Source organism: Miscanthus floridulus, chromosome 8 (genome assembly GCF_019320115.1).
Source record: "Miscanthus floridulus cultivar M001 chromosome 8, ASM1932011v1, whole genome shotgun sequence".
NCBI lineage: Eukaryota > Viridiplantae > Streptophyta > Magnoliopsida > Poales > Poaceae > Miscanthus > Miscanthus floridulus.
In genome coordinates, this window is record NC_089587.1 from 29,047,435 (window position 1) to 29,061,998 (window position 14,564).

Here is a 14,564-nt window from a genome sequence, read left to right on the forward strand (position 1 = left end):
GGAGCAAGGTGGGCAGCTGTTGGGGGCCTCTAAATTTACAATAAGTACTAATAAATAATAGCTAATCTTTTAAATACAAAAAATGTAGCATATCCACAAAAAAGGCTTGCAAGTTGCAATTTCTGGTTTGTTAATTGGATCAACTCACCAAAGTAAGGCCCAATGGCCATGTCCACCAGCCTGCTTGGCAACTGAGCTTCCTTGGACTGTTCATTCTCCTCTTTGCCACATTTTGCTTTCTCGTGCCACGATACTACTTCCTCGATCCTAAATTATAAGACGTTTGACTTTTTTTTGTCTTAAGTTTGACCACTCGTCTTATTCAAAAAAATTTGTGCAAACATAGTCAAATTTAAGTCATTTTTGAAAAACTTTTATTAATAAAACAAGCCACGACAAAAGAAGTGATATTTTGCATAAATTTTTGAATAAAACGAGTGGTCAAACTTGGTGTTAAAAAAGTCAAACGTCTTATAATTCGGAACGGAGGAAGTACTATACTAGCTGCTAGGGATGCTAGTTTGTTACTTGAGTACTACTTTTTACTCTTTTAGCATTAAGATTTAATCTGTTCTTAGTAGTGTAAGACCTATGTATATTCTGAAGCTTTATAATTAAGTGAAAGTATGTCTTGATTTTCTCGAGTTTTAGGGCCTCATCGTGTATTTTGTTCAGGGCCCTCTAAATCCTAGGTACGTTCCTGCTTCCACTGCTCAACTTCGTTTCAACAAGCCAGCAGACAACCATTTGATAGGCCACCAAAATGATCAAAACCCAACAAGGTTATTCAACTGAGAAGAGCAAATCCTTGAGGCTTTTAACCACTTTAGGTGCTGGAGCAGCTGCAACTTTCTTCTGCTTTTTCTTCAATGGTGTCTTCTTCTTAGGTGACTTCTTCTTAGTTGCCTTCTTCTTAGTTGCCTTTTTGGATGGGTGAAAGGTCCTAATATGGCTAGAGGGGGGGGTGAATAGCCTATTTAAAAATCTACAAATCAACTAGAGCAATTTGATTAGTATGACAAATAGCGTAATGCAAACTTGCTCTAGCTCTACAAGGGTTGCAAGCCACCTATCCAACAATTCTAGTTGCAATGAATACTTAGGCACACAAACTTGCTATGTAATTACTCACTAAGAGCTCTCAACCTTGCTACTCTAAAGAGCTCAACTAGATGAATGTAAATAATAAAGCAAGCTCTCAATTCTAATTACACTAAAGAGCTTGTATCAACTAGTTTGCAAGAATGTAAATGAGTGAGTAGAGTGATTATACCGACGTGTAGGGGATGAACCAATCACAAGATGAATATATAGCCAATCACCGGGAGAATGTCAAAGAAGAGAGACAATCGATTTTCTCCCGAGGTTCACGTGCTTGCCAACACGCTACGTCCCCGTTGTGTCGACCAACACTTGGTGGTTCGGCGGCTAAGAGGTGTTTCACAAACCTCGTCCACACGATTGGACACCGCAAGAACCAACCCACAAGTGAGGTAACTCAATGACACGAGCAATTTACTAGAGTTACCTTTCGGCACTCCGCCGGGGAAGGTACAACCCCCCTTACAATCACCGGAGACGGCCACGAACAATCACCAACTCGTGCCGATCCTCCACCGCTGCTCCAACCGTCTAGGTGGTGGCAACCACCAAGAGAAACAAGCGAAAATCCGCAGCGCAACACGAATACCAAGTGCCTCTAGATGCAATCACTCAAGCAATGCACTTGGATTCTCTCCCAATCTCACAATGATGATGGATCAATGATGGAGATGAGTGGGAGGGCTTTGGCTAAGCTCACAAGGATGCTATGTCAATGAAAATGTGCAAGAGTTCTCCTTTGAGCCGGCCATGGGGCTATAAATAGAGTCCCCATCAAATAGAGCCGTTATACCCCTTCACTGGGCAAAACGCGCTCTGACCGGACGCTCCGGTCATACCGACCGGACGCTGGCCCTCAGCGTCCGGTCGCCCGATGGACGCCACGCGTCACCAGCTTCAAACGCTGTTCGTCAGATTTCAACGGCTACAAAGCTGACCGGACGCTCCGGTCAAAACTGACCGGACGCTGAAGCCCCAGCGTCCGGTCGTTTCCAGTAAGCTCCCCGAGGCATGTTTTTTCGACCGGACGCGTCCGGTCCATCTTGACCGGACGCAGACCAGCGTCCGGTGCTCAACCCTTAGCCACTGTGCAGACCCGTCAGTTTGACCGGACGTAGAAACCAGTGTCCGGTGCATCTCAGGTCCAGCGTCCGGTGCAACACTGAATTTGGCGACCTCTCTGCCAGCTCGACCGGACGCAGCCTTTCAGCGTCCGGTCGCTGAGTGACCCAGCGTCTGGTCAGTAGACCGACGCCAGCATCATTTCGACCAACTCCATTTCAACTCTAACTTCTTCACCCTTGCTCAAATGTGCCAACCACCAAGAATTTTGCATCCGGCGCAATAGAAAATAGACATTTCATTTTCCCGAAAGCGCCGAATCCCGCCGAGGGGAGAGAGGGACCCAAACCCATCTCAACCCTACAAACACCTTGTGCATATGTGTTAGCATATTTTCACAAATATTATCAAGGGTGTTAGCACTCCACTAGATCCTAAATACATATGCAATGAGTTAGAGCATCTAGTGGCACTTTGATAACCGCATTCCGATACGAGTTTCACTCCTCTTAATAGTACGGCTATCTATCCTAAATGTGATCACACTCACTAAGTGTCTTGATCACTAAAACAAAATGGCTCCTACATTTTATACCTTTGCCTTGAGCCTTTTGTTTTTCTCTTTCTTCTTTTCCAAGTTCAAGCATTTGATCATCACCATGCTATCACCTTTGTCATGATCTTCGTCATTGCTTCATCACTTGGAGTAGTGCTACCTATCTCATAATCATCTTGATAAACTAGGTTAGCACTTAGGGTTTCATCAATTAACCAAAACCAAACTAGAGCTTTCAATGGGCCAACAATGAACTTCATTTTGCCTCTTCCTATTACAACAGCTTCAGTTAGTATAGATTTAAATGGAAATAAAATAAAAAAAATTAGTACAGATTTAAATGGAAATGAAATGCAAAAATTAGTACAAATTTAAATGGAAATGATTGCTGACCTTTTGTTTGTTCTAGCAGTTTCACCATCTTCACCTACCATCTCCAGCTTGCATGTCTTGGAGAAGTGTCCAAAACCTCTACATCTTTTGCACCTTACTTTCTTCTTGCTGGCTTGTTTCTCTAGGCAGCCCCTTATCCTTACTTTCTTTGGCCTGCCTGCTCCTCTCCCAAGCAAAGGTGGATGTACTTTGAACCCAAACAGAAATTTAGGCCACTGTGTTCTATCTGGCATAGGCTCAACTCTTCCTTCGTATGCAGCTCTGAATCTAGCAACAGAGTAATACTCATGCACATAATCTATAATTTTGATGCCTCTATTTGATAGTATCCAGGCCAAGGCATGCTTGCATGGCTTCCCAGTAATCTACCATTCCTTGCAGGAGCACTTGTGATTCTTCAAGTCCACTATGCACCTCTTCTGGTTATTCTAGTCATCAAGAATAGTCACCTCTGCAAAGTCTTCATCACTTACTGCAACCTTGACAACTTTGACATTCTTGCTTATCAGGTTAAGTTCCTTGATAACACTTGGTAGTATGCCTTCTTCCCACTGTTGTGCTATCTTCTTTCTGACGTACCTCTTCTCCATTATCAACTCCCTGAGTCTGTCCACTAGCTCATGGATATGAAGTCCCTTGAACTGCTTAATCTGAGCATTGAAACTCTCAGACACATTATTTGTCAAGTAGCCACACTTGCTCTCCTCTGAGAAGCCACACCTATACCATATTCTGCCATGATAGTGCTCCAGAAAGTCAATTACACCTGGAGCGAATTCATAGATTTTCTGGATATGCCACTTGAAAAACCCTTCTATGTAGCTCCTTGCAGCATGGTACAGGTGTTCAGTAAAGACCTCCCCTGAGTAGCGTTTCATGAAGTTTTGATATAGGTGTCTCATGCATTCCCTGTTCTCTACCTGTGGGAACACAACCCACATGGCTTTCTCTAACCCTTTACAAGCATCTGAGCATAACACCAGACTTGGAGGGTCTCCTATGACTACGTGCAAATTCTCCCAAAACCACTTCTAGTTATCCTCAACCTCAGAGTAAAAAATTCCATATGCAATATGGTACAACCAGTTGTGTCCATCCACCCCAGTAGCTAAAGCTAACTGTCCAGTATATTTTCCATGCAGACAAGATGCATCTACACCAATAAATGGTCTACAACCAGCTAAGAAGCCATCAATGCATGGCTTCAAAGCAACAAATACTCTCTTGAACCTATTCTTTTTACCAACCTTCTCTAACTCGATTTGTACTCTACTTCCAGGAGAACTAAGTTCAATCTGTGCAGCCCAATTGAAAAGGATTTGAAAGTTTTCCTCACACTTACCATGAATGTGGTTTAGAGCTTGCTGTAAACCAGACCATGCTTTTGAGTACTTCAGCTTTATACCAAAATCACCCTCCAACTTGTCTCTAGCATCCTTGGCTCCCTTAGTTGGGTTCTTCTTAATTCAATCCCCAAGTCTATCCGCACACCAACCCTGGGTAGCCATTTTGCCTTCTCTAAGCTTGGTGGTAGGATAATTGTGCTTGGCAGGTAGGACTTTGATCTGAAAAAGATATATTACAATGACTTAGTCACACATATTGACATGTACAATGTACAATAAGGTTGATATGAACTTACCTGTATAGTTTTTCTGTCAAAATGGTAGAAGCATGTATGTGCCAAGTGCAATCACTAGCAGCACACCTCGCAATAAACCTTGTCTTGTCTGTTCGGACCCCAAGTGCAAACTCAAAACCCTTGACGACAGCGTAATGCCTTATGGCTTTCCTGAATGCAATGATATCAGGAAATAGCTCTCCCTTTTGGATTTTTGGATTCAAAGGATCATGCAGAACATGAACATCCAAAGGGTCTTTATCACCAACCTCTGCCTCATCAACAACAGGAACAACACTATCATCATTATTAATACTAGAAGCAAATTCATTTTCAGATGCCTATGCATTGTTAGACTGTGCATTGTCAGACTGTGTATTGTCATCAGCTGCCTCTACATTCCCAGTTGCCTGTGCAGTTGGCATTGGAATATACATAGCTTCATCATCCACTCCAACATATTCTTCAGCGTTATGAAACATATCAAGCACTACATCTACATCTACAGCAGCTACCTTTGGAATGTCATCAGCAGACACATTGCATTTGGTTGTAGGCTCTATAGGCATGTTAGCATCAAGGTTGCCTAACTCTACATCAGGAGGAACCACACAAAGTGGCTCTAGTGCATCAAATTCAGCATCTAAACAAACTACCTTATCAAACACTCCAACTACAACCTAATAGCTCCTCTCCTCCTTGTACATTTCAAACATATCAACAATCTGAATCTTATTAGCTAGCCTAACATCCTCATGTAGTCTTTTGTCATAGAACCACACTGTAGGTTTCTGAGCAGAAGATAAATTCAACTCCTTACACAGACTACTCAGTAGCAACTCAAGTGTCAAACTCCCAAACTTGACATCCCACTTAAAAATAGTTCCCTTTGTGTACGATTTCCTCCCATCAGAGCCATTGGAAGCGAAAGCTTCCACTTTAACCTCTAGCGCGAACATCTCACACCTAACATAAATGAAATTGTAAATATGCAGAATGGCGTACATCTACACTAGCAAAGCACATAGAACCCTAATCCCAACACTATGATGGACAAAACGACATCAAGAGTGCAAGAAAGGTACATGTTGTCGTCGTCCTCCGTCACCGCCGCCACTAATTGCCGCGAAGCACCGGTGGGGGTTATGGGGGCTCCATCACCTTCGGTGTAGGCACGATTGCCTCTAGGATCCCCAGCCGCCACCGTCTGCTTACTTGCCTAGCCACCTACTCTAGTTCTCCAGCCGCTACCGCCTACACCGCTGTCGCTGCCTCCTTCAATCGCGCCAGCCGCCTTGAATCGCGCCAGCCGCCGCCGCCGCCGCCTTCAATCGTCGAGCTAGGGTTCGTCGCTGAGAAAGGGGAACGGGAAGGGGAGAAAAAGAGTGAGAGCGACATGAGCTGCTTAACGGAGGAGGCCGATAGATAACGCTCGTTTGCGTCCCTGTACGCATACGGTGCTGATAGTGGGCCCTAGTACATGGCATGTGTACAAAATGGCAAGGTTCAGGGATAACAGGAATTATAATGGCCTATCTCTGAATAAAGGATTTATAATGGCGTTTCTCAATACTTGAAGAATTATAATGGCCTCAATCTAAATATCCCAAAAAAATTTTTGGACAGATCAAACGAACCGGAGGCGGAAGCGAGGGTACCTGTCAAGATCGAAAGATGGTCGAGCTCGTCGGAGCCGCCTCCTCCTCCGTCTTGGTGCTTCACAGCTCTGTTGCCATCATCATCGTGGCCCCACACAATGGATCTAGTAGGCACTGCTTCTGGGAGGGGGCGGGTCGACGCGCATCTGCCACGTCCTTAGCCAGAGCGGCGCCTCCGCTCCCGTTATGTTTGCCACCGAGCCTGAGGAGGCCCTCCTAGCTGGCGGCGGCGTCGGCTCCTCCTGGCAGGCAGTGGCGACGGCGATGACCTAGAGCCAGCGAGCCGCCACCGCCGGGTTCTACGCAGGCGACCTTCCTCTTCTGCCGCCACCGTTGTTTGTGCTGAGAGATCTTAGCTTCACCAGTGTTAAAAAGTCTGAGGGCGAGAGAGATAGGAGAGGAGATATGGCAGTCAACCTCGCTGGGCCGCTACGCTGCGCCGACCGCCCGCACCGCCCGGGCAGGAAAATGAATGGGAAAGCGAGGATGGGGAGAGGCTGGGCGGCTCACCTATCGCAGTCGGCAGGACGACAGGGGACTAGGGAGACGGAACCGAGGGGCGCCCGACGTCTTTACTCCATGCCATGTCAGGTTTGCATCGCGGCGGAGGAGGCTGGTCCGCATCGCACCACCGCACCCCGCGCACGTGCCCAGCAGGCCCGGCAAAAGGCAGATTTTTCAGGCACCACTGCTGTTGAGACCGAAGCCGTCAACCAATCCCGATAGACAACGAGCTGGGCTGGCCAATCTCCGAGCGACAACGGCAAAGGTGCGCAGGCCCTCTGACCGGCACCGCAGAGACTACTGTAGCGCGGGAGGCCAGGCCCATTGCGCCACCGTTGGATCCAAATCCAACCGCCGGCATTCGTTTTGATGACGCGGCCACGCTGAGGCCAGGCCGGCTCCTACTGTTCTCTTGTTTTTAAATGCTTAAACTGTAGTAAAAATTTCATACTCATTGAATCATGTATAATTTAGTTATAGATTTATTTAGTCTACCATAAAAAAATAGAAAATATATGTTCTCAAGCATACAATGATTATCTACCATAAAAATTTCACCACAATCGGACCACATAAAACTGCAACTAGAAATTAATCACAGAAAAGCATAGATCTAAAGCTACAGAAAATTTTTTGTACTAAAGCATACCATATCATATGTTTATTGTATATATCTACTTATGCGGAGTCTAACAAAATTAGATTTTTTATTTTATGATTTTTCTGTAATTCACTATGATTTTTCAAATATTCAACCAAAATAAATATAAAATAAAAAAGAAAAACCACATAGAGAATCAGCCAGGGAGGTCATATGTCCGGTTGAAGAAGAAGAGGGAGGAGTTATGTCTGGTTTTTCAGTTCATGAAAGAAAATCGGACTTTTGCGATAGTTAAAGGAGGTAACTGTACTTTCTCCTTCGTGGATTGGCCTCCATTCTCCTGTAGGGCTCTCCGCCCTGATGGATAGGCCCTTTTTCTTACTCGATTTCCAGGATGAGCTTTTTTCCCTCTAAACATACAAGGCCCAATAGGGCTAGGCCTAGATTTAGAGACCAGGGCCTTGGTCATGCCCTAGCCCAACATCAGAAATAACACGTATATGACGTGTGGCCGGAGCACCTAAAATAATCTGAAACTTCCATCCAAATTTTGTTTAATTTTTTCTCATATATTTCTCACTCATGCTCTAATCCGGACACTGAATTCTTTAATTCTTGTTTATGTGGAAACTTAAAGTAGTAGTAGAAACCATCGTCCTGTTCGTTTGGGCTTTGTTTAGCTGATAAGTCATTGCTGAAAGTACTGTTAACTGATTTGATTTAAGAGAAAAATATTGTTTATTGATTGAAAAAGTACGGCTTATAAGCCTAACAAATCTAAACGAACAGAGCACATATGCTATTCCCATGGTTCGATCAATTTTCTGACAAACACGGCAAGTAACCGTGCGATAAAAACAGCACGAAAAAAATTCCTCCGTCTCCCTCTCGCACGCACGCGGCAAGCCCGAGCTCTACCGACCACCGGGCTTTTGCTCTCTAGCCGCGCTTATTGGTGCGCACGCTGACGACGGCGACGTCGTCGAGCACGGGCCCGCAGAGCGAGCTGAGGTCGTCGCTCCTGGTGCTGTAGAAGGAGCTAAAGAAGACGAGCCTGGTGCGCGTGGACGCGGCGCGGAACGGCAGCACGGCGCGCTTCACGCCGCCCTTCCCCGCCGACTCATACGCCACCTTGGTGGACTCCCGGCCCGCGTAGGCCTCCACCATGAGCGACCCCCGGCAGGCGTTGCTGGCGTCGCCGACCGTGAAGGACAGCGCGTACTGCCTCCCCGGCACGGTGCGGATCACCTGCGCGATGGCGCTCTCTCTCCCAGCCAGCAGCTCCACGGCGCGCCGCCCCCGGGGCACCGCGAAGCTGTCGCCGTCGATGTACTTGATGGCCTTGAGCGACTCCACCATCCACCCGGGAAGCGGCGAGTGGTCGTCCACCACCCGCGACGGGATCAGCACGCCCCACTTGGTCCCCGGGATGATGTACGGGCCCTCCTCGAAGTCGCCGTTCTTCACCAGGTTCTCTGCAATCAGGCATACAAAATTAAGGACTCGTCGACCGTCGTGTCAGGTCAGGCCACCGCCGGCCGGCACGCCTGATCGATGATGATGCAGCGCGGCAGCTCAGGGTGGGTGCAAACATGCTTACTGTTGGTGCGGTGAGGCGGGTTGAGCGTCTTGATGGCGACGGAGTCGATGAGCGGACCGCAGCCGGGGTCCTCGGTGACGCCGGGGTTGTGGATGACGACCTCCACCTCGTCGGCGTCGGCGACCCAGGCCCAGGCGTACGAGTCCCAGCCGTTGCTGCTGTACATGGTCTGCATGGCCAGCAGGCCCGACTGCCCCGACGCCGACACGTTCAGCTGCTCCGCCTGCGCGCACGTCCGCGCCGCGCTGAACGTGAGCGAGTAACGCGCGCCGCGGGCGGCGCCCCGGAGCCGCTGCCGGATGGACGCCTCGTTGCCGAGCCGCACGGCGTAGGCGCCCTCAGGCACCACCAGCACCATGTCCCCCTGCTTCTGCCCCGACGGGATGTACTCCACGAACCCCGACGTCTGCCACGACGGGATCGCCGACGCGCCCACCACCCGCGTCCCACGCAGCTGCGACGGCGCCGGCCCCCGCTCGAAGTTGCCGTTCGGGAGCAGACCTGCATTCCATTTCCATGGCAGAAAAATCAATGAAAGATGGCGCCAAGAAACTGAACAACGACAGTGAATCAAAATCAACCACGTTACCATCAGTGATTCCGAGCGTCAGTCTGCACGTTGCGCACAGCAGCAGAAGCATCACTGGCACAGCGATGGTTAACCTTCCCATCTTGCTCCAATTTGCTCTCGATCTAAAGAGACGAACAGACTCTGAACTACGAATCGTGTTGCTCTGAATTTCTGATCGATCGATCGATCAATGTGGCCTGAGGTGGAGTGAGGAGGGCGCGGTGCTTAAATGGAGTGGGAGGCGACCTCCGGAACTGCACCTCGATTTGGGAGAGCTTAACCGTTCTGCCACTGAGGCGTTACCTCTGCAAGGTTCAGTTATACTATGTCAGAACCTGCAACGTGCGGTCTTCATGATCTGGCAGAGTCAAGAACATGAGTCCATGTTCGAGATCAATCAGTAACGCTTCTTATTGCTGAAACAAAATGCAATCAATTTGCAGGGCTCAGCCTGTAATATGGACCAAGATTCCACCTTATAGTTCTGAATTGTTTTTTCTTTGGATCACTCTCCTAAAGCTAAAGCTAAAGTTTGAGATGATGTGAGTCAGTGACAAACCGTCAGAAAAAATCGGAGTGTCGGTATTGCCCATTTTTTCGGTTCAGTTTCGTGTCCAAACAACTTATGTGACATGGACTAAAAATCGAAGTATGCAGATCTTTCGGACATTATAGGAGGTGTTAGGCTTTAGATAGGTAGATCTGAAGCGAAATAGCTGTTAGATTGATCTCCTGACCAATAGGCCCAACGGCCTATTGGGCCTTGGTCTCGCGCCCTGATCGGGGGCGCCCAACCCTACATGGTTGGTGGGCCCCCGTCGCACTGCGCTATATAGAGAGGTGGGGGCCGGCGGCTCAAAGTACGAGGATTCGCCGTGAGCCGCAAACCCACCGACAAAACCCTAGACCGATCTAAGAGGGCGCGCAGCCAGCGACGGGAAGCTCCGCGGATCCTCGCCGTCGTCACTGCTACGCCCGACCGCACTGCATCGACGTCCGTGCAACCTCTACTCCACCCGTCGCTGCCCGTGTGCTGCCTCCGTCACCGAACCCGCGATGGCCAGCACAACCGCGACATCATCTGGAGGCTCAGGTTCATCACCAGCCCCTCTCTCCCCTATCTCCCTCTCGGTGTAGTGTTCTAGGTCTAAATGTGCATGTGTTTCATGGATCTATGAGTTCATCCACCTAGATCTACCCTAGTCGATCCACAGAATGTCAACAATGGTACCAGAGCCTACTAGCACGTAGATCTAGAACGGGTACCGATTAGAAAAGAAAAAAGACGAAGAGATCCAGTGCGGATCTAAGCAGAAAAGGGTCACCCGACGTTCGGTTGAACCCTAACTCGATCCGTCGGATCTGAGAAAAGAAGAAGGGCTCGGTTTTCATGCAAAGAACGAACCCTAAAACCCGAAGGTGATTCGGGAAAAAGAAAACAGCGTCGTGACTAACCCTAACCCTAACCCTAATCGGGAAAATAGTGCAAAAATACGAATCAAAGAAACCGAAAGGGGAAGAGGGTAGCATACCTCGCGTTTGCGCGGTACTGCAGTCACGACGGGATCCGGCGCCCGCTCGGTGACTGACTGAGAAAGGAGAAGAACCGATTTCAAATCGGAAAAGCAAAACAAAACCCTAAAAGGAAGCCTACCTGGGCTCTTACCCACCGCCGGCGGCATCGCCACCGCGCGGATAGGAGACCGCGGCGTCGCTCCCGAACGGCGCGTGGGACAGGGCCGAGATCCGCACTCAAGCGGTCACGGCAACAGGGCACCACCATGCGGCCCCTCGACGGTGGCGTGCTCAGCCTCGGGCGAGCACGCACGCCGGCGAGAGGGCGCTGGACGGTGCCGCCCTTCTTCTCCCTCGGCCACTGAGGACGGCTGCTGCTGCGGGCCTCTCCGAGCTGCGCTGCGGGGTGAGAGAGAAGGAGAGGAAGAGAATGAACCTAGGGTTCAGGGAGAAGCGCCGGCCGGGGGTTTTTGTTCGAGCGAAACGGCCGGACAGCCGTCCGATCCGATCCAGCGATTAGGATTTGCCGGACCGGCTTTAGGCCCAGGCGGGAATGGATGCGCGGCCGGATTCCCGGCCCAGGCCCAGGTTGCGGCCTGGGCGCGGGGGAGCGCTGGAGCGCACGGCTGGGCCGCAAGCCGCTGGGCCGGGTGTGCTGGCTGGCGCGCGCGCGCGAGAAAAGGCCATGGGCCGAATTTTGGTGGGCCGCGCGTGTGCTGGCTGGGCCGAAATGGCCAAGTAAACAGTAAAGTAACATTTTTTGTTTTTCTTATTTTCCAGAAAACAGTTTGATCGATTTGAATTGATTTTTATGATAATTTTCTGTACAAAATTTATCCAACGATATTTTTTGTTCAGTAAATAGTAAATTTGCTTCTGGAAAATAGGAAAAAGATTATTAAATGCTAAAGTTTCCGCTGCGTATTTAAAGTTGTAATTTTCGTTATTAAATTCGAACCAACGGGAGAATTTAATTTTGAAAATGGATATGTTTTAAATAGATTATAATATTGTTGTTATTCTGACCAACGTTGATTAATGGCAATATTATAATATTTTTGTTATACATTAATTCTATTTCTGCCCAACGGTGATGTAGAATTAGTGTAGAAAATAATTGTATGTTTTAATTTTGACCAACGTTAAACTAAGGCATGCAATTATTGTTGTCATTTCTGTTCTCACCCTATTTGAATTATGTTTTCAGGAGGATACAACTTAATGAGTTGTATCAAAGAGATCCCCACTCTAAAAGGTGATAACTATATTGAGTGGAAGAAAAAGATAGACCTGGCCTTTATCCTCGCTGAGGTGGACTGGGTTGTCACCACACCGTGCCCCAATGAACCTGTGGCACCGGTGAGGGAGACAGATGAGACTGATACTGCATGGCAGAACAGAGAGCGGGATTTTGCTCCCGTAAAGATGTCCTATGACCTTGAGCATAGGAAATGGGTCACTGCCAACAAGAAGTGTCTGGCAGTGATAAAGAACACGATTGAGCCTGCTATTGTGGGCTCAATTCCAGACTGTGACACGGTCACAGAGTACCTGGATAGAATAAAGAGTCAGTTCACTGGCTCTTCAAAGACATATGCAACCCAGCTGATCAAGCAACTGGTGACAGAAAGGTACTCTGGTGGCGGCAGTGGCATTAGAGAGCACATACTGAGAATGAGCAATCTGGCATCTAAGCTCAAACCAATGGATTTGGCACTCAAGGATGAGTTCCTTATTCATTTGATTTTTGCTTCTTTGCCCAAAGAATTTGACACATTTGTTGTTAATTACAACATACAGCCTGAAAAATGGAATTTAGAAAAGCTCATTGCCATGTGTGTGCAGGAGGAGGAAAGAATAAAAGTTTCACAAGGTGGTTCTGTCAACTACCTAAAAGATAAGAAAAAGAACTATAATAACAGCTCTTCCTCCAAATCATCTAGAAAAGGTCCCATGCAACAGTCTCAGAACCAGCAATTCCCAGTGGCTAAAGACCAGTGTCTCCACTGCAAGAAGACAGGGCATTATAAAAAGAATTGTCCTGATTTCTTAAAGATGATTATGAAGAATCAAGGTGAGAACATTATTACGTTCGTAAATGAATCCTTGTATGTAAAGTTTTTAAAATCTACTTGGTGGATTGATTCAGGTGTAACTATTCATGTTGCTAATTCATCACAGGGATTCCGTTCGATGAGAACTTTGCAAAGAAGCGAAAGTTTCATTAAAGTAGCAAATGGAGAACAAGCAGATGTTGAGGCCGTTGGTGATCTTCCGTTAGAGCTTGCTGATGGCTTCATAATTATTTTTAGAGATGTTCTTTATGTACCTTCTTTGCAAAGAAATTTGATTAGTGTTTCAAAGTTGGACCATGATGGTTATGATTGTCATTTTGGAAATGGCAAATGTCAGATATTGTTTAATAATAAATGTATTGGTCTTGCCTTCCGACAAGACGAGCTTTATTTGTTATCACTTCGTGAAAATGTTAATTCCGTATGTGATGTGAATGAAAATGTATCCTCATCGAACAATGGAAACAGAAAATGAAAGAGAGCTCAAGATGCGTTGTCGAAATTATGGCACTGTCGTTTAGGCCATATTTCGAGGGGGAGAATAGAAAGACTAGTTAAGAATGATATTCTTCCTCCATTAGAGCTCTTAGAGTTAGAACAATGTAGAGATTGCATAAAAGGAAAGTATGTAAAGAAAATTAAGAAAGATGCCAAACGAAGCGCAGGAATTCTACAGATTATTCACACAGACATATGTGGTCCTTTTTCTGTGAAAAGTGTGGATGGTTATGATTCATTCATAACATTCACAGACGATTACTCTCGTTTTGGCTACATTTATCCAATTAAAGAAAGAACAGAAGCGTTGGATAAATTTAAAATATTTAAAGTAGAAGTTGAAAATCAGCATAATTTAAAGATTAAGATAGTCAGGTCTGACCGTGGAGGAGAGTACTACGGTCGGCATACCCCATATGGACAAGTTCCTGGACCTTTTGCAAGGTTCTTACAGGAGAATGGTATAGTCGCCCAGTATTCAACACCGGGCGAACCTCAGCAGAATGGAGTAGCTGAAAGGCGTAACCGTACCCTGATGGATATGGTGCGTAGTATGATAAGTTACTCCACTTTACCCATGAGTCTGTGGATGGAGGCGTTAAAAACCGCCATTCATATTCTCAATAGAGTACCAAGTAAGTCGGTGCCCAAAACACCGTATGAGTTGTGGACAGGAAGAGTACCCTCACTTAACCACTTGCGTGTGTGGGGGAGCCCTGCTGAGGCTAAAGTTTTTAACCCAAACATTGGGAAGCTAGATCCCAAAACAGTGAGTTGTCATTTCATTGGCTACCCAGAAAAGTCAAAAG

General features: G+C 47.2%; 2 protein-coding genes across 2 annotated transcripts; both read right to left on the minus strand.

Annotated features, from left to right (window-relative positions):
* Positions 1-3,540: 3,540 nt before the first annotated feature.
* Positions 3,541-5,302, minus strand: LOC136468776 (uncharacterized). Its single transcript, XM_066467223.1, has 5 exons — positions 5,132-5,302; positions 4,755-5,074; positions 4,608-4,677; positions 4,159-4,407; positions 3,541-4,032 (listed from the first exon to the last, which is right to left on the minus strand). The coding sequence occupies exons 1-5, from the start codon at positions 5,300-5,302 to the stop codon at positions 3,541-3,543; spliced, it is 1,302 nt and encodes a 433-aa protein (XP_066323320.1).
* A 3,010-nt stretch (positions 5,303-8,312) lies between these two features.
* Positions 8,313-9,840, minus strand: LOC136471434 (BIIDXI-like protein At5g11420). Its single transcript, XM_066469165.1, has 3 exons — positions 9,686-9,840; positions 9,097-9,597; positions 8,313-8,971 (listed from the first exon to the last, which is right to left on the minus strand). The coding sequence occupies exons 1-3, from the start codon at positions 9,765-9,767 to the stop codon at positions 8,436-8,438; spliced, it is 1,119 nt and encodes a 372-aa protein (XP_066325262.1). The 5' UTR covers positions 9,768-9,840; the 3' UTR covers positions 8,313-8,435.
* Positions 9,841-14,564: the final 4,724 nt, after the last annotated feature.

What these genes read in the sequence shown, in the direction of transcription:
- LOC136468776 (XM_066467223.1), bottom strand. Translation starts at nt 5,302, where the DNA reads ATGCCTATAGAGCCTACAACCAAATGCAATGTGTCTGCTGATGACATT. An exon ending in AGGCAAAATGGCTACCCAGG is followed by an intron (nt 4,408 to 4,607) that starts GTTGGTGTGCGG and finishes TGGGCTGCACAG; the next exon opens with ATTGAACTTAGTTCTCCTGG. An exon ending in ATGGAATTTTTTACTCTGAG is followed by an intron (nt 4,033 to 4,158) that starts GTTGAGGATAAC and finishes GTGTTCCCACAG; the next exon opens with GTAGAGAACAGGGAATGCAT.
- LOC136471434 (XM_066469165.1), bottom strand. Translation starts at nt 9,767, where the DNA reads ATGGGAAGGTTAACCATCGCTGTGCCAGTGATGCTTCTGCTGCTGTGC. An exon ending in GACGCTCGGAATCACTGATG is followed by an intron (nt 9,598 to 9,685) that starts GTAACGTGGTTG and finishes AATGGAATGCAG; the next exon opens with GTCTGCTCCCGAACGGCAAC. An exon ending in CCCGCCTCACCGCACCAACA is followed by an intron (nt 8,972 to 9,096) that starts GTAAGCATGTTT and finishes GCCTGATTGCAG; the next exon opens with AGAACCTGGTGAAGAACGGC.